At 43.8% G+C, this 24106-nt stretch overlaps 2 protein-coding genes across 3 annotated transcripts in view; one reads left to right on the top strand and one right to left on the bottom strand.

Moving 5' to 3' along the window:
• The window catches only part of CCDC113 (coiled-coil domain containing 113), a 30697-nt gene extending 24545 nt beyond the window's left edge, over positions 1–6152 (top strand). The window contains exons 7-8 of one of the 2 annotated variants that reach the window (XM_029207414.1): positions 4307–4462; positions 5790–6152. In XM_029207414.1, the coding sequence (XP_029063247.1) occupies positions 4307–4462; positions 5790–5918 (285 nt within the window). In that variant the 3' untranslated portion in view covers positions 5919–6152. The remainder of the gene's footprint in view (positions 1–4306; positions 4463–5789) is intronic. The other variant, XM_029207405.1, reaches the window with a different exon arrangement.
• Positions 6053–18259, bottom strand: PRSS54 (serine protease 54). The gene is given in 6 exon segments (XM_029235739.1): positions 6053–6865; positions 10223–10354; positions 10952–11210; positions 15610–15781; positions 18141–18189; positions 18191–18259. Coding segments are annotated over 6 exon segments (1227 nt in total). The 3' UTR covers positions 6053–6319.
• Positions 18260–24106: the final 5847 nt, after the last annotated feature.

The following is a 24106-nucleotide window of genomic DNA, read 5'->3' as shown; positions in this document are numbered from 1 at the left end:
TTTAGATAATATACTTTAGCATCACCAGATACTGATCTTGGTCTTGTTTTTGTTTGTTGTGTACTAATTTGGCTGGACTAATTCAGTAAAGTCTATTTCTCCTGCTGTTAGTAGCCTCTGATGTGGCTCCCCAGAGGGTACAGCCTTGATCATGGATACAATCTCCCTGACAACCAGGGTGATTTCAGCTTAGTTCTCTTTGACTCCTCCATCTTCCAGCTAAACTTCTTGCCAGTCTACCTCTATTGGTGTCACACCTAGCTGTTAGCCTCTATTAATTACTAGCTAATTGCTCTATTGCTTTAACACCCTGAGATGTGAATTGTTCCACATTCTGATCTAATTACAGTCAGGCCCTGTCACAGGGGCAAAGTGTTGCCAGTCATTGAGGCTTGCTCTAACCCCATAAGGCTCTTAATTGTCTCTTTCTCTGGTTAAGTTAAACATCTAGCTAATCTACTTTTTGCTTGTTGCTACTAATATGGAACTATCAGATTGATCTTAATTGCTCACCCCAAAGATCTCCATTGTTTTCCACAAAGTCTTTAGCATGAACTCCCCACACTCTGATCCAAATAAAGTTCACCTTCTTAGGCAGCGTTCCAGAGCTTTATATTTTACAGCCTCTCCCCTTGGGCAAAATTTCTGCACCATTGCACTGGAGCTGGGTGTGGGAACAGTGGCCTGTCTTTCCTGTAGTTTCACCCCTGCTCTGCAAGTGGGGTGCTGCATAGGGACTGCAGTCCCGGGTCTTCTCAGCATATCCCTCATAGCTAGTACCTATTTTTTAATGCTTTGATTCTTGCTACTTCATTATATTTTATCTTAGGTATTCTGTAATCATCATTCTCACAGGAGTGTCCACTGATGGTTCTGGGTACATTTTTAGGTCTCCCCACTGTTGTATGTCATGCTAGACCGATAATAGATAGGCACTGAACACTTCCTGACAAATTTTTGTTGCATTCTGAAAACAAGTTGATAAAAAAATAATTTTATTGGGTTAAAACAGCATTTCTCAAACCAGAAGGTGGCAACCAGTCACCTGGGGATCTTGTTAAAAGCAGATTCTGATTGGATAGGTATGGGTGGCCTGAGGCTTTGCATGTTCACCCAATTCCCAGGTGATGCCAGTGTCACAGCAAGGAATCAAAATACAATACTAGGTTAGGAAGATTCAACATCATAAAAAATGTTAGTTCTGTTTAAGTTGATCTGTGAAATAATAGTATTCCAATTAAAATAACAAGGAGATTTTTAAAAAATTTTATTTATTTATTTTGGCTGCACTGGGTCTTAATTAATTGCAGCATTTGAGATCCTCAGTCATGGCATGCGGGATCTTTTTAAGTCATGGCACACGGGCTTCTTAGCTGCGGCATGCAGACTTCTTGGTTGCGGCATGTGGACTCTCAGTTGCGGCACGCAAACACCTAGTTGCAGAATGCACGCAGGATCTAGTTCCCTGACCAGGGATTGAACCCAGGCCTCCTGCATTGGGAGCGTGGAGTCCTACCCACTGGACCAACAGGGAAGTCCTACAAGGAGATTTTTTTAAAGGCTTAAGTAAACTGACTCAAAAATTCTTTTGGAAGAATAAATAAGAATATCCACAAAATTCTTAATAAGGAGGAGACTAGCCTTACTAGATACTGAAACGTGTTATGAAGTTACAGTATTTAAAACAAGTCCATGAATAGATGGGAAGATAAAAGAAAAAAACGTAAGCCATATGATGAACTCTAATACAGACCATATATGATATGTATATGATCAAGTTTCTGATAGTTTTGATATTGATACATTTAGTTTGTGATAAAGGTAGCATTGCAATGAGAGACAACAGATTATTCAATAAATGATTTGCAATGACTGGGTAGCCATTTAGGAAAAAATTAATTTGGGACTATATGTAATAGCAAAATTAATCCAGGCGTATCAGAGATTTAAATGTTAACAATAAAATCATTAAAGTCCTGAACTTATATAATGGGAACATTTTTATTGTAATCTTGGAATATGGAAGACTTTTAAAATGTGAAAGCTATAAACCATGAAATCAATAAAGTCAGCTATATAAAAATAAAAAATTTTCTGCATGGCAAAAACCATCATAAGCGAAGCCCAAAGATAAGTAACTGGAAAAATATTGTATTAATATCAGAAGGAGCTAATCTTCTTAAAAGATAAATGTCTTATAAATTAACAAGAAAAATCTAACAAAAAATAGGAAAAAACTGGGCCAAAGATTTAAACAGAAAAGCTAAAAAATCTTAAACATATGAAAAATGTTCCTCTTTGCTCATAAGGAACAGAAAATAAAAGCTATAATGAGGTACCATTTTCCCTCTGTTAGACTGACAAAGATGAAAAACTAAGATTGTGTTGCGAGAATGGAGAAAACAGGCAGTCTCAAACATTGCTGCAGAAGTATAATTGGCTTCATCATTATAATAGAAGGCACGTTAGCACCATTTACCGTACATACACATAAGCTTAGGGCAGGGTTTCTCAACCTAGACCCTACTGACATTTCGGGTCAGATAATTCTTCGTTGTGGGGGCCATCCTGTACATTGCAGGGTGTTTAGCAGCATCCCTGGCCTCCACCTACCCTATGCCAGTAGCACTCCCCTAATTGTGACACACAAAAATGTCTCCAGACATTGCCAAATGTCTCCTGGGGGCAAAATAGCTTCTGGTTGAGAACCACTGCCTTAGAATAAGCAATTTCACTTTCAGTAGCTTATCCTACTGATATATTGTACTTGCATTTTTACAAAATGATGTATACCCAGAAAATTTGTAAGCACAGCACTGCTCGTTGTAATAGCAAGAGATGGAGAAGCTAAGTGACTGTTGGTGGGGACCTGTTAAAGTATGGTACATCCATACAATGGAAAATTATGAAGCTGTTAAAAAGAACGAGTAAATTCTTTATGTGTTGATACAGAAGAATCTTCAATATGTATTGAGTGGAAGGAAAAAGTTGGATGAATGAAAGTGAATAGAATTGGCTACTCTTTGGGTCAGAAAGGTAAACATATATGTTTGTATGGATATAGATTTCTAGAAGGATGCATGAAACCTAAAAACAGTGTATGCTTCTTGGAAGGGGACCTGTGTGGCTGGGGACAGGGGTGGGTTGGGAGCTTGTCACTGTGTACTTTTATACCATTTGAATTGAACGTATTGCCTATTCAAAACAATTGTTAAAAGGACAACGCTAATTCAAAAAGCCACTCAGAAGAAAAAGACTAGTTAATTTTACTGTATAATAATTTTTGAAAACGAAATGTAAAAAGACAGAGTCCTCAAAAAATTGAATAATCATATGATCCAGCAAGTTGTCTTCCAGGTATATACCCAAAATAATTGAAAGCATGAACTTGAACAACAGGTATTTGTACACCCATGTTTGTAGCAGCATTATTTACAATAGCCAAAATGTAGAAGCAACTCAAGTGTCCATCGACAGATGAGTGAATAACCAAAGTGAGTTGTATATGCATATAATAGAATATATTATTTTATTTATATTCTTTTAAGGATGAATATTATTCATCCTTAAAAAGGAAAGAAATTTTGACATGCTACAACATGGATGAACCCTGAAGACATTTATGCTAAGTGAAATTAGCCAGTCACAAAAGGACAAATATTGTATGATTCCACTTATATGAGGTACCTAGAGTAGTCACATTCATGGAGACAGAAAATAGAATCGTAGTTGCCAGGGCCTATGGGGAGGGGGTTTGGGGAGTTAGTGTTTAATGGGTACAGAGGTTCAGTTGGGGCAGGTGAAAAAATTCTGGAGATGGCTGGTGATAAAGGTTGCAAAACAATGTGAATTGTTCTGTGAATGCCACAGAACTGTACACTTAAAAATGGTTAAAATGGGAAAATTTATGTTAGGTGTATTCTGCCAAAAAAAAAAAAGACAGGAAAATGAATTGAAATTGATCTAATCAAAGTATACTTAAATATATAATTTTTCCAAAGCAAAAAAAGCCCCTAAGCAATCAAAAGTAAAGCATATTCCTTAATAGAGGAAGGAAGGGAGGAAGGAAGAAAGGAAGGAAGGGAGGGAAAAAGACTGTTTTAGACTTTACTTAATGTTTCTAAACTGGACGAAAATGTCACGATCTGTAAAGAAAAAGAATCTTGTGATTTCACCCACTCCTTTGAAAATGTAAACATTATTTTTAGAACTACATTGAAACTGGGGAGAGATGCCAGGGCCAGTAAGTCCCAGGAGGCTAGAACTGCCAGGGAGCCCCACGTTTAATTGGTCCTTCCCAACCCAGGACCGGGCCAAGGCCATGGCTCTGAACAAGCAGCTCCGGAAGCAGCTGTCTGAGTTCCGAGCGCCACAGGTGATGATGTACGTCCGGGAGAAGATCCGAAACAGGGACCTGGAGAAGGCCATCGGGATGTGGGAGAGGAAAGTGGAGATTGCAGAGGTGAGTTACAGGAAGTCCCAAGACCCGCGATATCTTATGGCCCTCACATTTTTGTTTAGGATTTTGTTCGCTGAGGTAAGAATACAGGATTTTAGACACGTAATACCTGTGAGAAATCTCAGCCGTTGCTTCGACTCTTACACCAAAATAAAGATGGCTTTTTTTTTTTTTTTTCCTTAAAGTATCTTTTTCTTGTTAGGGACAGTCTTTTCAGGTTATCAGGAAGAGACTCTAGTAATGGTGTGTTTTTAGTTGCTTGTTTTCTTATTGATCTCTGGAAGCTTCTGAATCCCTCTCCCAACCATTGATAATTTAGTGATTGCTATTTTATACACGGAGAAGCCAGTTTTTAAAAATTGAGATAATAATGGATTTTTTTTTTAAGATGTTGGGGGTAGGAGTTAATTAATTAATTTATTTTTGCTGTGTTGGGTCTTGGTTTCTGTGCGAGGGCTTTCTCTAGCTGTGGCAAGCAGGGGCCACTCTTCATCGCGGTGCGCGGGCCTCTCACTATCGCGGCCTCTCTTGTTGCGGAGCACAGGCTCCGGACGCGCAGGCTCAGTAGTTGTGGCTCATGGGCCTAGTTGCTCCGCGGCATGTGGGATCCTCCCAGACCAGGGCTCGAACCTGTGTCCCCTGCATTAGCAGGCAGATTCTCAACCACTGTGCCACCAGGGAAGCCCAATAATGGATTTTAATATCACTCAGAACCCGATTCCATGCATTTACATATTTGCCGTGGGTTTTTGATGTTGACTAACCCCATAGCCTTTTCATATGGTACAGTGTGCACAGAAGCACCCTTGCCCCTTGTAAGCCATGGAAGAGAAAAAGGAAAAGTGCAAATGATATGCTGGCATCAAAAAAAAAGGAAAGCACCAAGACTGCCACAGACCAGGTTGCACACTGAGGGCACTTAAGACATCCTTAGGGTAGCTTAAAAACCCAGTCAGGTCACTTGGGAAGCTTGGCATTCTCACATCTAGACCCCAGCTCCATTTTCCACAGAGCGTTTACCTGCCCTTCCAGTGGTCACTTGGCAGCAGGAAAGTAAATTAGGATCCATACTTGGGCCCATCACATCTGGGGCTAAGAAGTAGCAAAGAAGAACAGAAGGAACCTGCAACTTCTCACTTCATGGAACAGAGACAAGCTCTAGAAGAGTCCTCCGGATGCCCCAAGGTGGCCTGCGTCCGCCGCACGCATGCAGACACTGCCCCATATACGAGGTCATCCATACCATCACAGGGCTGGATGCAGGTAGAATAGGCACAATCCGTTTGTCCCAAATGACCTTCTCCCTCCTCCCTCTTTCTCCCTTTTGCAGATGTCCTTAAAAGGCTACCGCAAGGCTTGGAATAAAATGAAAATCACCAATGAGCAGTTGCGGGCAATTTGCCCCCTGGGAAATAGCCAGAGGGAGGCGACGGCTGCCGACCAAAAAGTGATCCATTAAAGTAATCAGCTCCTCTCTAGTCATGGGGTCCTCTCACTGTTCCCTGTGCTGGCTGGTGTCCCCAATTCTCCAGCCAGGTTGCTGGTCACCTCCCAGGCCACATCAGCCCCCGGGGAGTGTTTTCACAGCCTGACTCCGGGAACCATAAACACTGAAAGAACCACAGGGCACTCTAATGGTTTGACACTTGTTAGCCCACGTTTAGTTCACAAGCACACATGAAAATGACCTTCCTGCATGTGGGAGTGGGACAGAGGAGGGAGACCCCCCCCCCAGTCTGTACTGTGGGCCTGTCCGTGGCAGCCCAGCTGTGCAACTCTCAAAAAGAGACACCAAAGCAGCGTGGTGAATGCCTGGCACTCAGCATTCTGAGCTTACTCTTCCATTTGGAAGGTTAGCTCCTAGACTAAGATACCATTACCAAAGAAAACAAGCACAAAGAAAAATAAGATAATTTCTTCGGGCTGACGTAACCTGTTCTGCCCCGATAGAGACCTGCCCTCCCCAACCTCCCCACCGTAGTCGTCATAGTACGTGGGTTGGATGGCCACCTCAGACTTGTTTGACTCCCTCAGACCCTTTTCCCTAAAGTCTAGACTCACTGGAGTGCCATTTGCCATTTGTGACCATGAATGCATGGTGGCCCTTTTTTGTCCTTGGAAGTGTGGTTGGGACCGTCCAACCTGGCTCAGCCCAGCATGTTTTTTCTGTGTCACAGCATCACATGATGAGTGGCTGGGGAAAGGAATCAGGTTTTTCCAGTGGTGGAAGGAAGACAGGGGAGGGCTGGTCTTCTTGGTCTTGAATGTGATCCAGTTGCTGTAGTCTTCCACCTTGATGTACAGGAACAGGCCAGGGCATTTCTCACCACCTTGAGACAGGATTCCTCTCAGCACCCACAGATTCAGTTCCTTCAGCTCACACATCATTGGGTTTCCTGGGTCCCCCTGTGACAAAGGACAGAAAGCTTCAGGTCTTAGAAAAACTTGTTTTCTTTTTTAATATGTCCCTGTGCAATTTACTATCTGTTCTAGAAAAGTTTTACACTGGTTCTCACTAGAAATGGGGTAAGTTATAGGATAATATTTCCAATCTAGGCCACCTCCACCACAAATTCCAACAAGATGACTTTTCCTTTCATTGTACAAATTATCTGTAGGCTCCCGCAGTTTGCCTGTAGCTTCCTGGATCCCATTTCATTTTCTTGCCCCTTTCCAGTACTTTGAATAAATCCTCCCTCTCTTTTGGTTTCTCACTCCTCAAATGTTATTTTGTTCCTTTCTGGCCTGGAATGCTCCCGTTTTTCCTTCTCTTCCCTATTTTGTTTCCATCCTTCGTTTAAGCTGCTTGCACCTACCCACAGTCCTGCTAGGGTCAGTCAGACTTGCAGGAAGCACACACTGCCGGGCTGGGTTCACAGCTTTTCCAACCTGGCAGCTGCCTGCCAGTGCACCTCTCAGGAGCAGTCCTCTGGGCCCCGGGAGTTCTGCCACACAGACCTTATCTCCCTTCAGGTGAGTGGGTAGAAGCCCAGCACACTTGGCTGGACATGTGACCCTAACAGGTTAGCTAATTCTCTGAGCTAAAGTGCGGACACGGTTAGTGCCTGTAACACCGGCAGAGCTCCTGGCACAGTGCCTGATATACGGGATGCACTCAGTTAACAATTAGCTGCTATTACCCTGCTGTGCAGAAAAGGCCATCATTTTTAATGTGAAAAACTGAGAAATGTGGGAAAAGCAACAGGACAGCTACTAGGTATAATTTACCTTACCTGTCCTCCACCCTACCCCCCGCCCTCAGGCCTCCTCTTAAAGGAATACCTGCCCCCCAGCACCAGCCTGTGGTCCGCCTTGATCCAAGAGGGAGTTTATCATCAAAGGCTGGCCAGCCACCTTTGACCTATGTGACCTGCCAGGCAAGACAGGCTGGGTGATCACAGTTTGCTCTCACTGTGTGGACTGAGGCATGGCGGGAGGGGGCTTGCAGCTGACAATGGGAAACAATCTGAACAGACTCAACAGTGAGAATTCAAGAGGCAAAACAGTGGTCACCTCAGCCCCTGCCCATTCCCAGCCCTGGGTGTTTGAGCTTTCTTGGGTTCCTACACACATGCAGCCTCTTTCACTAAACCCTCCTTTTTCTGAGGAGGCCACACCAGAACAGAAATGCAGGCAAATGGGAGAAGCAAAGAACACTTCTGCAAGCAGGGCCATGGGAGGCATGCTCTGCAAGGCTGCCATAATGCCCTGGTTGTCCCACAGCTGCACACACACGAGGATGACATTCCAGACTTTGCTCTGTGCTTCTCATTAGATGGAAGGGGGTGCTTGAGTGTGGAACTCTTTGATTTTTTTCAGTTTTTCACATTCTACTGTTTGCATCCCATGCTGCCAAACAGCAGAGGGTGGAGATTTCATCCCTGAGCTCTGGCTGGTCCTCCTAGGACTGGTGAACTGGCTCTCATCTGCACCTCATTGTGTCTTCCTGGGGCCCAGAGGCTCTCTGGCCAAGGATGGAGTGGTCTCCCCACCGTTCACCAGTCCCGCTCCCAATTTGCTTTAACTGTGCTTTTACAGCTTGAGGAAGAAAAAGAATGCCATTCAGGACAAATAGTTTTGACAAATGACTGTGCGGTCAGCATCCCTGGCTATTGTGTGGTTTTGCAAGTTGCTGTTCCACTCGGGTGTAGAATAAGCTGCTGTTTCTATTCCCCGTGACGTGTAAGGCCGAGACTTCTGAAGCTCAAGCAATGGAGACAAAAAGCACCAGGCGCTCCAGCCCCACCTCATCTCCCAGGGGAGCGACCCCCTTTCATTGCGTGATCCTCAACCTTGACATCCAGCAAAAGCCCTAACAGTTGTGGGAACAAAGGAGGGGTGAGTTCAGAGCTATTCTACTTTCACTGGGTTTCTGAGGACCCGTTAGGGCAGACACTGAACCTGGGTAACTTATTCTACATGTGAGAAGTGTGGCTTTGAGGACCTCTGGACACTAGAACACGTTTCCTAGGAAGGATCCTAGGTAGACAAGGCAACTTTTTTTTTTTTTGCAAGCACAATTCTCTTAAAAAACAAAGGACTGTCTACAGGTGTGCTACAGTTAAAAACCAATCTGACCTTTGTGGATGGTTTAAAGAGGTGATCATTTAGAGGGTAAGCAGCTTACCATATTCCAGTGAATTTAAGATGCTCTTAAAAGTTAGCATCTTTGAAATGGGATGTGTCTTTTAATCAGTAGATTCCAGAGTTTCAGTGGCAGCGTTTTTACTTTCTCAGTGTTACATAAAATAATGGTGCATTCTGCACCTGACAGCATCCTGGATTTGATGAAGTGTGGTACTAGGTTGATGGAGTGGCTGATGGCAGGATTTTGTTAAGTAGCTACGTCTTCTACTGTATTTTAACACATTCTCTAATTTAAGAAGCTTCTACAGTCCTCTGCCTGGAAGAGAGCCCAGGACAATGTAGGCACTTGATAAATGTTGAGCCAACTTTAGAAGGGCAAACTTATTTCCTGATGAAAGGCAGTCCCTCATGCTTTTGCAATAAAATGACTTTGAGAAAGAACTGTCCACACATATGTATTTTTTCCTTTTTCTCTAAAAAAACTTTCCCTAGATCCTCTGGAAAAAAAAATTTCCCCATGAGGGAATCCTGAAGGTTACTTCAAGAAAAGTGGTTGATCAGTGTCTTCGACAATTTTAGAGTAGAGGAGGGAAACTCTGCCTGGAAATCTGGCAGACCTGAGTTCTCGCCTTTAAGATCTATTAACTGTGTGGCCCTGGTAAGCCACACTTTTTCCAGATACAGATATGAGGGGGCCTGGACAGGTGTTTGTGAATTCTGCACAATTTCCTGAGGCAGTAGGACAGCCACACCTGGACAGCCCACATTCAGCTAGAGGGCAGGGCTTCTTACAGGGAAAAAGAAACCCAGTAATTGATGAACAATAGCATCAGGCTGGGTTCCAAAGAAGCCGAATACAGCGAGCGTGGTCAGCGCATATCTGCACGTGTGGTTTGGACTCACTCTTTCAGACTTTTAGCTAATGAAAAAACATGTGGCTTAGCCATGCTTTGTCATGTCACACTGAAAACGGTGACTGGTTAGTCCATTCGGCAGATTGTTATTGAGCACTTGCTACCTGCCAAGTGCTGTTCACCCTGGAGACGTCCATGAATCCCAAGTGACGGTCCCTGCCCTCACGGAGCTCACAGTCCAGCGAGGGGGAGTCCTGAGGCTCCCCATGAAGTGACCACTGCTTACTCTCAGCCTGTAGCTTCTGTTCCACCGCGTTCTTACCAAGCAGACGGCATCAGTTTCCATCTCTATGTGATTGCCACATCCTGTTTTCTCGATTTTGTTTAAGGGACACAAGTTGATGTCCTTCACAGAGATTTTCCTCAGGATACTCATCGTCATGTGATTTCCTGTCTGGACAACAGAGAGCCCGAGAATTATTCACAAGAAGACATCCCCCTAGTCAACGCAACTACAACTCACATATCCAGATGGGAGTGAGTAGGAAATGTTCTGATAAACCCCCTTTTCCTCACAGAAATCCGAACCTGTGTCTCAGTTTTTACTGAAAACTACCTTTGCTTTGAACTTGAATGTGAAAATAGGCAGAGAAAATGTTCACCCTTCCTCCACATCTACAGAGAATGAATGCATTTCCTTGTTTGTTTCCCAAAAATAAAAGAAAACAAGGATGGCTCATACAAGAGGACTGTCAGCTCTGGTTCAGGGAATAATGTCCCCTGGCCCTTCGGTAACCTTGCACTCATTTCAGGCTGCTTGCTGCCCAAGTACTTCCAATTTTGGTGTAGGAATAGAAGAAAAAGGACCAGACATAAGAATGGCCTCAAGAGGGCAAGCGCTGGGAATCTTGACGGATTAAGTGAGGGTTCCAGCCCAACTCTAGAACCTCAGGCCACCTGAGTTATTGAGCTAAGCCCTAGAATGGTTCATCCCAGTCACCCCCACTGCTAGCACACACACAGCCTCCTCTAGGAGAAGAAAGGCATTAACTGCAGATGTGGGATTCCATCCTGCCACCCAGCAGTTCTGCAAGGCTGGTAGCATATGCAACTTTCTGCCGAGGAAGCAGATGGGCCGGACCAGGTTGTTGAACTGCATCGCCGTGTCTGTCTTTAGGAGGGCTATGTTATTTTTCATGGTTTTATTATCAAAGTCCTCATGGATGATGATGGTGTTCACTGGATATTCTTTGTGAGCGATCAGTTTTGCATCCATCTTAGCTATACCAACTATAGCAACAGCGTCCTTCCTGGAGAGAGAGCAAGGTAATCTTGAGAAGCCAAGAAAGTTTTCCAGAAATAAGACTTGTGTCTACAGTGTGGAAGCGTACTCCATATCCTAGGGAAAACTCAATACAGAATGCTCAACACTGAGACATACCCTTGTCAGCTCCCAGCCGGAAACAGATGACACACTCAAATAAGGTAAACTGAGGAAAGTTTAATAAAGGGACTCTTTACAAAGGTCTCGCAGGACGTAGGGAAATCACAGAGACTAGTGCAGTATGCTGGGTTCCGGGTGGCATATGCAGCTTTCTGCTGAGGTAACAACAGGGTGTTGGTGGGAGGGAGTGGTCAGACAGAGCTATGGGGAGTGGGTCCCTTGGCTGGAGGAGGCATCCAGTCTGCAGTACCTATCAGGGGAATACCTGACCTCACTTCCTTCCTCCCTCTGATCTCTTCCCAGTGCTCCCTTTGGCCAAACCCAACTGGAGCCCAGAAGGCAAGAGCAGCCATTGGTGTAACCCACACAGGTCAGCCTCCTGGCACCCAGCAGAATGGAAAAGAGTAGAGAGTGGGTCTGGAGGGGCAAATGGGAGAGATCCAGCATGGCTAGTAAAGTTGCTGGACTTCAGTGACAAAGAAGGAATCCTTGGGCATCCACACAAAACAGATTAAGTCATCTTAAGTTTGTCCTCTGATTTATTGTCTAAGCTGGGGGACTTGTGGGAGTGAAAGGGGATGCTAACAATAGGATAACAGGTGTAAACCAGGCCTCTCCCGGGGAATACTGGGATGTGTGATCTCCCACCTACAGAGGAAGAAATCAGAATGGCTTCAGACTCCTCCACAGCAAGATTTAATACGAGAAGCTGAGGTGCGGTGGGGGTGAGAAGCCTGTTAAGTCTTCAAACGGAAGCAGGGCAGCACATTTCTGAATATGTAAAACTCGAGGAAATATGGTTCTTGGGAGCCCTTTAAGAAACTACTTGGAGGGACTTCCCTGGCAGCCCAGTAGTTAGGACTCTGCACTTCCACTGCAGGGGGCACACGTTCAATTCCTGGTCGGGGAACTAAGATCCCACATGCTGTGCAACGTGGCCAAAAAAAAAGAAACTACTTGAAGACAAATTTTAACCAATTCTAGTGTTGAATGGAAAAAATCCAGCAAAGTGATGGTCAGTAAGTGTGGAATTCGTTATAATATGGGTCTAAAATTAAAACAAAAGAGAAACTTTTAAAGTTATAGATAGGAGTAGTGATGTAAACCGGCAGAGGTAGGTATATACACCAATTTTCCCATCTTTTATGGAAGTCTAAACTATTATTTATTTATAGCTAATATATGAAATAATGGGTGCACAAATATATATATATATGAATCAAGGTAAACATTAAAGTACATAAATAAGCTATTAAAATTGTGTGGTCATGAAGAATGAGGGAAGAAGTGAAAAGACAGGAATTCTGGCATCAGCCACAGTAGAATCTAGAGAGGACTATCCAGAGAGAAACAGAAGATTTGTGTGTCTTCCATGAAATTATAATTCTAAGATGACCACGAGAACACAACTTCAAACTTTCCAAATTTGTCAGAAGAGACGTACAAAACAAAGCCATATAATGAAGAGAAAAACAGCAAGCAATAAAAACAGAAGAGTCCAAAATAAAAACAAAAAGCAGGAGCTTCATTCTGAACACCAGAGCAGAAGAGCATGCAACAAGACAAAGAAAGGCCTTTCGTGATGATAAGGAATTCAGTCTACAGTGAAGAGTTCATTTATAAATATCTGCAGCAAGTGATACAATGTTCATGAATTAAATTCCAGGAAATAGGAGGAGGAAAAGCCAGAAATTTGTAATTCACCTCAGTCAGCCTAGGATAGGTCAAGTAGACTCCCTGCCCTAATTTTATATATTAAATTGTACTCCAAGGACAGAAAATGAGCTCTTTAATTTACCTGTGGAAAATGTTCATACGGACCACATAGTAGACCCCAAAGATAACATCAACAAATTCCTTAATAGATCACCATGCAGTCTAACTCAAACTTAAATCATGTTAAAATACAAAACAAAACACCCTATTACCTGGATATTTTTAAATGGTCTTTAATAAAACCCAGAGTCAGAGAGGAAATCAAAAACAAAACAGCAGACCAGATAGAAAATAGCAGTAATGAAAACACTACATAGAAAACAGAACGTCTCTGGAAGGCTGGTTGGCAACAGCTATCAAGATTTAGTCCAGTTTTTCCACTCTTAGGTTATTCGTGCAACAGTATACTTCCATGTATGTGAAATAATGTGTGTACAAGTATATCTACTGCAGCATTTTTTGCTACTAGTGAAAGATTGGAAACAACCCAAATTTCCATTATTAGAGGACTGTGTAGTTATGGTACATCCATATGGGATACTGGGCAGGTAACTGATGCATATAATGAGGTAACTTTCTATGTATCGATAAGAAAGGATCACCCAACATTCATGACAGAGTGAAAAAAGCTAAGAGTGGAATAATGTATATGGTGTGTTACTAATTGTGTTGGTGGGTGTTATGGACTGAATTGTGTCCCCCCATATTCATAGGTGAAGCCCTAACCCCCAGTGTGAATGTGTTGGGAGATAGGGCCTTTAAGGAGGTAATTAAGGTTAAATGAGTCCATAGGGTGGGGCCCTAATCCAACAGGACTGGTGTCCTTATAAGAAGAGGAGACAGCAAGAATGTGTGCACACAGAGGAAAGGCCACAGGAAAACACAAGGAGAAGGTGGCCGTCCACACGCCAAGGAGTGTCCTTGGGAGAAACCAACCCTGCTGACACCTTGATCTTGGACTTCCAGGCCTCTGGAACGGTAAGAAATAAATTTCTATTGTCTAAGCCACCCTGTCTGTAGAATTTCATTGTGGCAGCCCCAGCAGATTAATACAGGGGAGAAAGAAAATTTTCTCTCTGTCAATAGATATGAGTCAATATAGATAGACCTATAGGTATGTAGATATCCATGAGTGCATGGAGTGTTTCAGGAAGAACACCCAAGAAACTGGTGACAGAAATGGCTCAAGGGAGGGAAATGATGTCTGAAGGGCAGGGAAGGGGAGGAGCTGATTTTCATTATACACCCTTTGATTCCTCATGAACATCACAGTATTACATGTATTTTCATTTAAATACATGTATTTTTAATTAAAAAATACAAATCATATGTTAAAAAATTCAGCAATTGTACAATATCTCATCAAGGGTTTACACTATAATGTATTTGGCCAGTTATAGTAATTATATTCTCTCTCCCCACACTCTATATGTGTATATATAATATATAATGTATAAATAGTATATAATATATAGTATATATACTATAAATTATATAATATACTATATATTTATAAATTATAATATAATATAGTATGTATACTATATATATTATATACTGTATAATATATACTATATATAGTATATATCACATATATATCTATATAATATATTGAATGGATGGATCTATATGTAATTATATATAGAAGTTATATACTATGTATCATAGATAATGTATTATAAACTATAAAATAGTAACTATACCATAATTTACTTATCCATGATAATCAGACATTACACTTCCAGTGTTTTGTGTGTAATTAATCATCCTATGAGCAACTTGTGCGTAGAACTTTTCCAGTGGCTGAAATGACTTCCTAAATTTGACACCCAGAAGTGAAATCATTGGGTCAGAAAGTGAGACGTTTTATCAAAAAAAGTTTTTCCTTTAATAGCATGTATAGGCTTTTTTTCTTTTTCTGGTTTAAGAGAATGCCCATTTACTGTAAAAAAATTTGGAGAATACAGAGAAGTTCAAAGAAGAAAACAAATCACATGCATTCTGAGCATCCAGAGATGGGCACTCGTCCAGTGTTTGCGTATTTCCTTCAAGTCTTTTCTCTACGTGCCTGTGTTTGTGGCAGTCACATTGTTAAGGCCTGAGGTAAGTGTGTTAAGGTAAGGGCTCCTATCAATTCAGTTAACAAGATAAGCAATAGGAACCTCTAGTATCAAGAGCCAGTGCCTCTCCAATAAAGATGTTTAAAAAAAATTTTTTTTCAAAGTGTCTAAAAATAAAAGAGTCAGTGCCTTTGTGATTGTAATAAAATGGGAACAAATATCCTTCCTGTAGAAGATGGAGAAACAATCGTTTCACTTTGCAGTTGTGCAGCTGGCAGTCCTCACAGCAGAGGAGACACAGACTGCGCCAACCTTGGCAACTGGTGACTTCAGGAGCCCCAAACTCACAGTGAGCACTGCGCTGGTAAAAAGCCCTGTTGCCCTGTCACTGGGCATCCACCTTCCAGGCCTCCCCAAGCTGAGCAGGAAACAGAGCCCCCCCCACTCCGCCTCGGTGGGCTGTGTAGACTCCAAAGGAGGGGTACTGGCCTGTTTTGAAAGGCGGATGCGATGCTGAGGATCCAGAACTCACTGAGGATGTTGCCGAAAGCCAGGTGGGTGTACTGGATATCCTGCAGCGACACCACCCATGGGAACTCCTCGTCTTCGACCAAACCCTCCTCGGAAGTTTCCACAGTGTTGCTTTTCTGGATGCCGCAAGCTGCAGGGGGTTGTGCAGGGGCCTTACTGCTGGGGCAAAGAGCTGGAGGCCTGGGGCTGCTGCCACCGCACCAGACCCCAGGACCTGCTCGCACTTCCGCTGGTTCCCCACTTTTTCTGGCTCTCTGTCCTGGTCACCACTAACTCTACCACCCACTTTTATTTTCCTAGTGGGTCTTCTTCCCCATAAAAGGCCCTTGGTGGGTCTCCCTCCCTAGTCCATGTGCCCTGTCCCGATGAGTCCCCGTGCCTGGCCTCCTTAGTGGACCAGGGGTGCCCATCTCATCCTCGCCTATGCAGAGTGGAGTATAGGGATTCTCAAGCTGACTGAACATTTCATCCGCCTGCTGCCCGGCCCCTCCCGGACCCCTGGAGATGAGGCCTGGGCATTAATGTTTTCCAAAAGCTCCCCAGGGTATATTCGAATGTGTACTTGGGGTTGAGAACCACTAGTGTTTCAGGAAGTCCCCGGACACAGTGTCCCAAGTGCAGTTTGGCCCCTATGTGTTGAGACTTGGGGAGAGCCACTCCTCTGTCTGGGCCTCAGTTTCCTTTTATGAGAGGTGGGGTAACACACGCCTCTCACAAGAGGAGTGTTGTGTCCCCATGACTGATAATGCTAAGCCCAAGGGACAATTCCATCTTTTCCCCATGTAAACCACTGCTCTGGTAGCCACTGCATGAGTACCCAGTGCTTTTTCTCTAAATCGGTGGCCCTGGGTTCTGTGTGTCACATGGTGGGTAGCACCAGCTGAAAAAGTCAGGTCATTGGTGGCTTCTTTTTCAGCCATTCATCCAACCGCACACGCAGCCCTGCTGAGTTAGGGGCTGGGCTGGCAGGGAAGGATTTCGGGATCCTGTCCCCGCCCCAGGGGAGGTCACAGTGCACAAGGGAGACAGACACATTGGAGAGTGGCAGCATTCAGAGAGACTTGTGACACAAGGGACAGTGCCCGGAGTATACAGAGGAGGGGGCATGGATTCTGCCCAGAACATGAAGTCTGGGAGGGCTTCCCCCAGGAGGTGACCTCTGAGGTGAACATCAATGACAGAGTTTCCAAACCATGACGCTGAAGTTGACTGAACATTCAGTATGTCATTAAAAGACCACAGCAGACCTCTCCATTCTAGGGCATCATGTGATCAAACATCTCTATGAGTTGACACTTGGAGTCTTTGCTGAAACAGTGACAAGAGCTGGTTGTTAGCAACATGATGTCTGTAAGGCCACCAAGTGCTTCAGGATCACCAGAGACAAGAATTCCGTTTTTTTTCCACAGGACATTGGCAATCTGTAGTGAACGAGGCACTAACCAACTCTTCCTAATGCACGAAGAACCTACAGGTTTGTGATGACTTTTGCTTTTTCAAAGCTCTAGCTGGCTGATTCATTTGTCCTTATAAAACTCTTGAACAGCCAGGATATAATGAGGAAATCTGCCTCAGAGATGAAATGTTTGCCCCGGGTCCCTTGCCTGAGGCTTTTTAAGAGAGGAGAGAGGCCCTGTCTGTGTTTTGTCTCCTTGAGCTGCAAGGAGACGGAGGAGGCCTGGAAGGTGGGACGGTCCTCTTGGCGTGTGCATGCGTGCGTGTGCGTGCACGGGAAGCCTCTCCTCTCCCCCATCTAACTCCAGGAAGACAGGAGAGAGCCAGCTGGGGTGGCAGAAGGTGGGGCAGAGCCTGCTTTAGTCAGGTGCCCCACTCCATCTCCCCTTTCCAGGCCGGAATTTTAGTCCTGGACAACCTGGGGGTCGGGGAGGGGACTGCAGCTGCCACTTCTGCCAACTGAGGCCAGGCAGCCTCTCAGGCACCTCCGTATTCCGGGCCGGGCCCTGCAATTGGGGTCAGTTTAGAGGTAACAATAAGGTTTAAGGATAAAGGGCTTCATCGGAACAATACTGAAGTAGAAACACAGGGAAGGCCCGGTTGCCAAGTGCATAAGACGCACCTCGGGCCCCCACCCCGGCTCAGAAAGGATGTCCGCCACCTGACAGAGCGCAGGGAATGTGCCTCGGGAAGAGCAGGGCAGGGCTGTGAGTGGGGAGGCAGGCCTCACTCCAGTTCCCTCTGCGCAGGGGGCCTCTCCATAGCCTAAGGCTTGTCTCCCTTACCGTACTCTCACCAAGGACTAGGCCTGACATCAGGCTGCTGAAGCCACAGTTTCCTATATCCACGCCACACATCCCACTCTGTCCCTGGTTCCCACCACCAACGCAAGCTGCCCAGAGCAAAATGCCATGAATCACCTACCCCCTGAGTCCCTCTCTGGACATTAAGGACCATTTTCTCTTCTGGGATGATTCCCCCTGCCATGTCACACGATCAGCTAAAGTGGGGAAGGAATAGAGAAGCACACTCACTGGCCGAAGCATGGGAGACGTAGAGCAGCACCAAGAGCGTCCCTCTCGTCACTTCCATCCCCAGAGAGAGCCACAGCAGACACCACGGGCAGCTGTGAACACAGAACAGCCAAACGCATGGGCTTTTCCTCTCCTCCCCAAGGTGGTGATTTCCCCCCAGCGTCAGAGTCCCTGCCTCTATTCCTTTCCACTGACAAAACTTCCAAGACATGGGAAACATCCCTATTTTTTGGGTCCGTGCCGTAAAGAGGCAGGAACCAGCTGCCCAGCCCCGCTCTTCAGCCGGCGACGCGTAAGACGGCCCAGCAAGAGAAGGTGGCCATGCCGGTCAGTTTTCTCCACAATCCGCAATCCAGGGCCTCCGGCTTTCCCACAGAGCTGGGTCTCAGAAAAGGGTCATCTTTCTTTTTTTTTTTTTTTTTTTGCAGTACGCGGGCCTCTCACTGCCGCGGCCTCTCCCGTTGCAGAGCACAGGCTCTGGACGCACAGGCTCAGCGGCCATGGCTCACGGGCCCAGCCGCTCCGCGGCAGGTGGGATCCTCCCAGACCGGGGCACGAACCTGTGTCCCCTGCATCGGCAAGTGGACTCTCAACCACTGCGCCACCAGGGAAGCCCAGGGTCATCTTTTGATGCGTGGAATTCAACCCTAGCCTTAACTCTGTAGCTGTAAAATGCTGCTGAAAGCAAAAAGCAGGTGTTCAGTGAAAGCCTACCCTGATTTTGCCCCTCCTACTAAACTCTACTGGAATTTCTTCTAATTGGTGACAGCTTATCCTTTTACATAGTAACTGCCCCAGCATGTCACTCAGTTCATTCACACAATCACCCTGTGAGGTGGACACTATCATCATTCCCATTTTACAGATTCAGAAACTGATACTCAGAGACATTGAGAATCCCACCCAAGGTCACACAGCTGCCAAGTGGTGGAGCTGGAATTCAAAGCCCAGGCGTGCTCCTCCATCAGCCCCACCACCAGGCCTACCCTCATCTCAGACAATGCACCAGAGCCCAAGGAACCCGTGCATGCCGTCCTCAGTCACCATGTTCTGCTCATGACACCAAGTGTTTCTTGTCGTCAGAATGGTTCTCAGAGTTCTTCCATGAACTGCTCCTGCTAAAGGAGAAATGAACTCACCCTGACCTTACACCGTAGAGCTCAACAGAGGGATTCCTGCTACCACGTTGGGAAGAATGTTCCATTGTGGCATCATAGTTACCATGGTGTCACCAAGCAAACATCTGGACATGGGGACGCAGGAGGAGCCAGGATGAAAAGTCTGCCTGTTTCCTAAACTTGGCAGGGCTATTCTGGAAACCTGCCTCTCCCCAAGTCTGACTGAGATGGCATCCCTTTCGCTAGATCACAGAGTCCGATCCAGTCGTGGCCGTGGTCTGTCTGCCTCCTCAGCACCTGCCCTGTGTCTACATGAGTCTGTCTGACTGGATGGAGGAAGCCCACGACTTGGGTGGGTTTGGTTTTTTCCAATCCCTGACAACATTTCTTACACTCCCTCTGTGGTTTCCTGGAGGCTCAGCCCAGTTTTCTTTAGCTCCCACGGCTTGTGGGTCCACGTGGAGCTACCAGAAGGGCCCTGCCAGACCACCAGGCCAGATGGATCTGCACTCTGGCCGCTACGAACAGCTCTGGCTTCAGCACAAATGCCAGGACTTTAGGAAAGTGTCGAGAACGTTGTGGTGAGATGTAACTCCACGGAACCAGAGGGCTTGCAGGCTGCTGGCGCAGGTGCGTAAATGGCACTCATTGGACAGACAGATGAATGGCTGATGGGGAAAGGATGGCTGGATAGAGAGCGAAGCCTGACTAGAGAGGAGCCACTATCTCCTTCCCCTCACGGTTTCCCTGACGCCCATCCCATGTGTGCCTTGCCAGCCTCTATCACCTCCAGCACCGAGCAGGGCTTGGCTTCTGCTGGGAGAATGCAATCGGTAAGATTTTTGGCAGCGGGAGAGATGGGAGCTGTTGATACTTCAGTATGCTCCACATTGCAGGTCTCAGAGAGCTTTCACATTTTCTCATTCAGGATTCACAATCACCGTGCCAGGATGAGGGAATTACCCAAGTTTCCAGATGGAAACACAGTGCCTCAGGGTGGGAAAGTCACTTCCCTAAAGCCGAACACCTGGAAAACGTGGGCAGGATTCCAACCCAGATCCTTCCAACTCCAGGGTCAACGATCTCCAAGTCTGCATTTCTCAGCCTGGACCACGTGCTACCTTTATAGGGGACGGAAGTAGCAACAGTGATTGGGGCAAAGTCGAAGTCTGCTCTTTAAGAATGGAGATGCTGAGGTTAGTGCCCAAGACCCTGACTCTCTCCAGATTCCTCTTTAAATTTCTTCATGAAAAGAGGTCATGCGCAAACCACCAGAAACACTCTGTCTCCTCAAAGGAAGGATCTAGCATAACCCACGATAAGAAAGGCTCAGAATCCTGCAGGGGCCCAGCAGACCTTATAGACAGTGGGCCTCAAATTTTCATTCTCTCTGGGCCACTTATTACAGATTGCCAACTTTAGGTAAATTAAAACAAAATTCATCACAACGTTTTAAATAATTATTTAATTCTTTAAGGTTAATAATAATAAAATTTTTATTTTATATCTTTGAGAGGAAATTCATTTTCAATCTTACACCAAGGGCTCCATATCCAGGACAGTGACAGCATGAAACATATGTAGTTTTTCAACCTGTCACTTTCTATTTTTACTCTTTATTTACATTAAGTTAGAAAATCCTAACTCTCAAAGGACGTCTGAAATTGCAGCATGTTCCGGGAGCTCCATCAGATATTCAGTTCAGTGTATTCAGATTGAGCGTGGACTCTAAGATCACGGAGAGAGTTTTTTCACTGATGGCTGTTCTCTGATGCTCAGGGGCCTGCCCACCATGCTCAGAACCTGGGGAGTTGAAATTTTCTTCTGGAAAGTTGAAAGTTTGATTCTGAGAGATAGTGATGGCTGGATTTCTAGTCCGCTTGGTTTCTTTTCCCTCTGGAAAATATTTCTTCATGTCCCATTGCAGCTTTGGAAAATGTTTTTTCAACATGCCAATAAGAGCTTTACCACACTTCAGAAATCTCTTGTGAAATTAACAGGAGAAAAAATATCAAACATTTCTTCATTTATGTACCACCTGTTTTCCAAGTATTGCTTCCTACTCATCCCTGGTTTGTTGAATTGTTAAGCAAAATACCTGCTCACCCAAATATGTCATAGTCATTGCTCACCTGCTTGGGGTGACTTTTCTACTATACTGAGACAACATCCTACAAAGTCTCTTGAACAGGAATTGTGTCTCTAGCTCATGCTGCCTTCTTTTTGAGTTATTTTTCATTAATGTCGCTCACTGAATGCTTCCCAATCATGCTATGATGTCTGCTATGAAGAGCACAACTTTGAATCAGGCTTTTGCCATTTAGATATCTTTTCTGCTTAAGGAAAAAAAAAAAAAAAAGCAAGAATTTTAAATTCAAGAAAGCATTATAATGCCCTCATTCCAGAAAAAAAAAATCTATAACTTATATACCAAAGAGATCATTGTGCTTGTTTGAAAATGACAAAAATATTTTAATGGTGTCATGCCATGATTTTGAAATTTTATTTTCAGATATCTGTATTGGATTTGCAAGTTTTTCATGAAAGAGATCATCCATAGAATGTTTTAAATCTTCCTAGAAAGGTTTAAAATAGAATATCAGGTTTACCATGTCCTTAACCCCTAAATAAAGAACTTGTATGCAAGACTTTTTCAATTCTTATCAAAATGAAACGCATTTCATTAGCCACTGGCCCCCAAAAATCAAATTACCCAATCAACAATCTTTGAAACAGGCTGATAATGAATATTTGTACCACATGTAGCTGTGTCAGTGTAAATTTCCCTAATGAAAACCTTCAATTTTAAGTCATTTAATTTAAAAGGAACATTTAACAGATATATTTCTTTAAGTCAAACTTACCACACAACACAAGAGCTAGGACATTACCATTATCTTGTATTTGCCCTCTCTCTCATTCTCTTGTTCTTTGTTTTATAATAAGTTTATCCATGTGTATATATGCTTAAACTATATATTGAGTACATGGGCAAGAGTTTCTCTAGGCTGTGTATACTGTATGTAGGGTTGCTAGGTCAAAGGATATACCTGTTTTTAGAAGACAATGCTAGACTGTTTTCCAGGGTGGTTGTACCAATTTATACTCATAAAAGCAGCGTATATGGGTCCTTGCTGGTCCATGTCCTTTCCAACACTTGCCACTGTCAGCCTTAATTTTTGGCCAATCCAATAGGTATAAATGATATCTCATTGCTAATTTGCACTTCCCTAATTATGATGTTGAGGCTACTTTCCCACATGTTTATTGCCTCTACAAGTTAATGCTTGTGTCTTCTGCCCTTTTTTTTCTGTTGGGTTGCCTTCTGTTGGGTTCTTATTGCTATGTAAGAATTCTTAATACATTCTGAATATTGTTCACTGTATGTATGGTGAATATCTTCTACCAGTTGTGGCCTTTGTTTTCACTTTTGATTTCTTTATGGTGTTTTGAAAAAACAGAGGTCTCAATTTTAGTTTTAATAAAGTCAAATGTATGAACATTTACAGCTAGGGCTCTTTTGTTTAAGAAACCCTTCCGTAGGTCAGCATCAGAGATCTATTCTACTATATCATCTTCTCAAATCTTTCGAGTTTTGTTCTTCACACGTAAGTCTTCAGTCTGTCTGGAATTTTTTTGTGCATGGTATAGATTCACTTTTTCTCACGTGGATACTCAGTTGTGCCAGCATTATTTCTCCACAGGTCTCCAATGTGACCTCAGACATATATCACCGTTTCATTTGTGCCTGGGTCTGTTTCTGAGCTCTCTCTTTTGTTACACTGGTCGTTTTGTCTATATCCCTGTGTCAATTCCACACAATTTTATTATAGAATTATAGTATTGAAATATTATAGGGAATTCCCTGGCGGTTCAGTGGTTGGGACTCTGAGCTCTCACTGCCACGGACCTGGGTTCGATCACTGGTCAGGGAACTAAGATCCTGCAAGCCTCGTGGCGTGACCAAAAAATATATATTATATATTTTTGTACAAAGCTATACATATAGCTTTGTACAAGCCCTGTATCTAGTAAGGCAAGTGCTCTCACCTAATTCTTTTCCTTTAGGAATGCCCTGACTATTCTTGGCTTTTTTTTTTTTTTTCTTGACTCTAATGCTGGCACAACTGAGTATCCATGTGAGAAAAAGTGAATCTATACCATGAACATAAAATTCCAGACAGACTGAGGACTTACGTGTGAAGGACAAAACTTGTAAGATTTGAGAAGATGATATAGTAGAACAGATCTCTGATGTTGACCTACGGAAGGGTTTCTTAAACAAGACAAAGAGCCCTAACTGTAAATGTTCAAATGTACTTTTTAGAATCAACTTGGCAACTTCCACACACACAAAAAAACAAAAACGAAAACAAAAAACATCTTCTAAGATTTGGATTAGAATTGCATTCCATCAATAGATCAATCTGTGGCTAATATAACATCTTTACAATATTGAGTCTTCTTATCCATGAGCACAATGTATCACTCAATCTAATTAGATCTCCTTTAAGATTTTTAGGTACAATTTTATGATTTTCTGCAAAAAGGTCTTGCACATCTTTTGATAGAATTTATTCCTAGGTATCTTACACTTTTTGGTTGCAATTAAATGATGTCTTCTTTTTATTATTCTTTTTAACCATTTCCCTCTAAACCATCATTATTTCTAATAATTTACCTTTAGATTCTTTCGGATTTTCCATGTAAAGAATTATATCACCTGCAAATAATGACAGTTTTGTTTCTCCCTTTACAGTTGTTATGCCTTTCATTTCTTGTCTTACAGCCTCAGACCTCCAGTACAAAATTGAATAGAATCAGTAATAGCGGGCATCCTTGTCTTGG

This window comes from Monodon monoceros, unplaced genomic scaffold, assembly GCF_005190385.1.
Source record: "Monodon monoceros isolate NGI ecotype Baffin Bay Population unplaced genomic scaffold, NGI_Narwhal_1 Super_Scaffold_10, whole genome shotgun sequence".
Taxonomy (NCBI): Eukaryota; Metazoa; Chordata; class Mammalia; order Artiodactyla; family Monodontidae; genus Monodon; species Monodon monoceros.
Note: the sequence above shows the minus strand (reverse complement) of the source record. Positions and strands in the feature narration are given on the sequence as shown.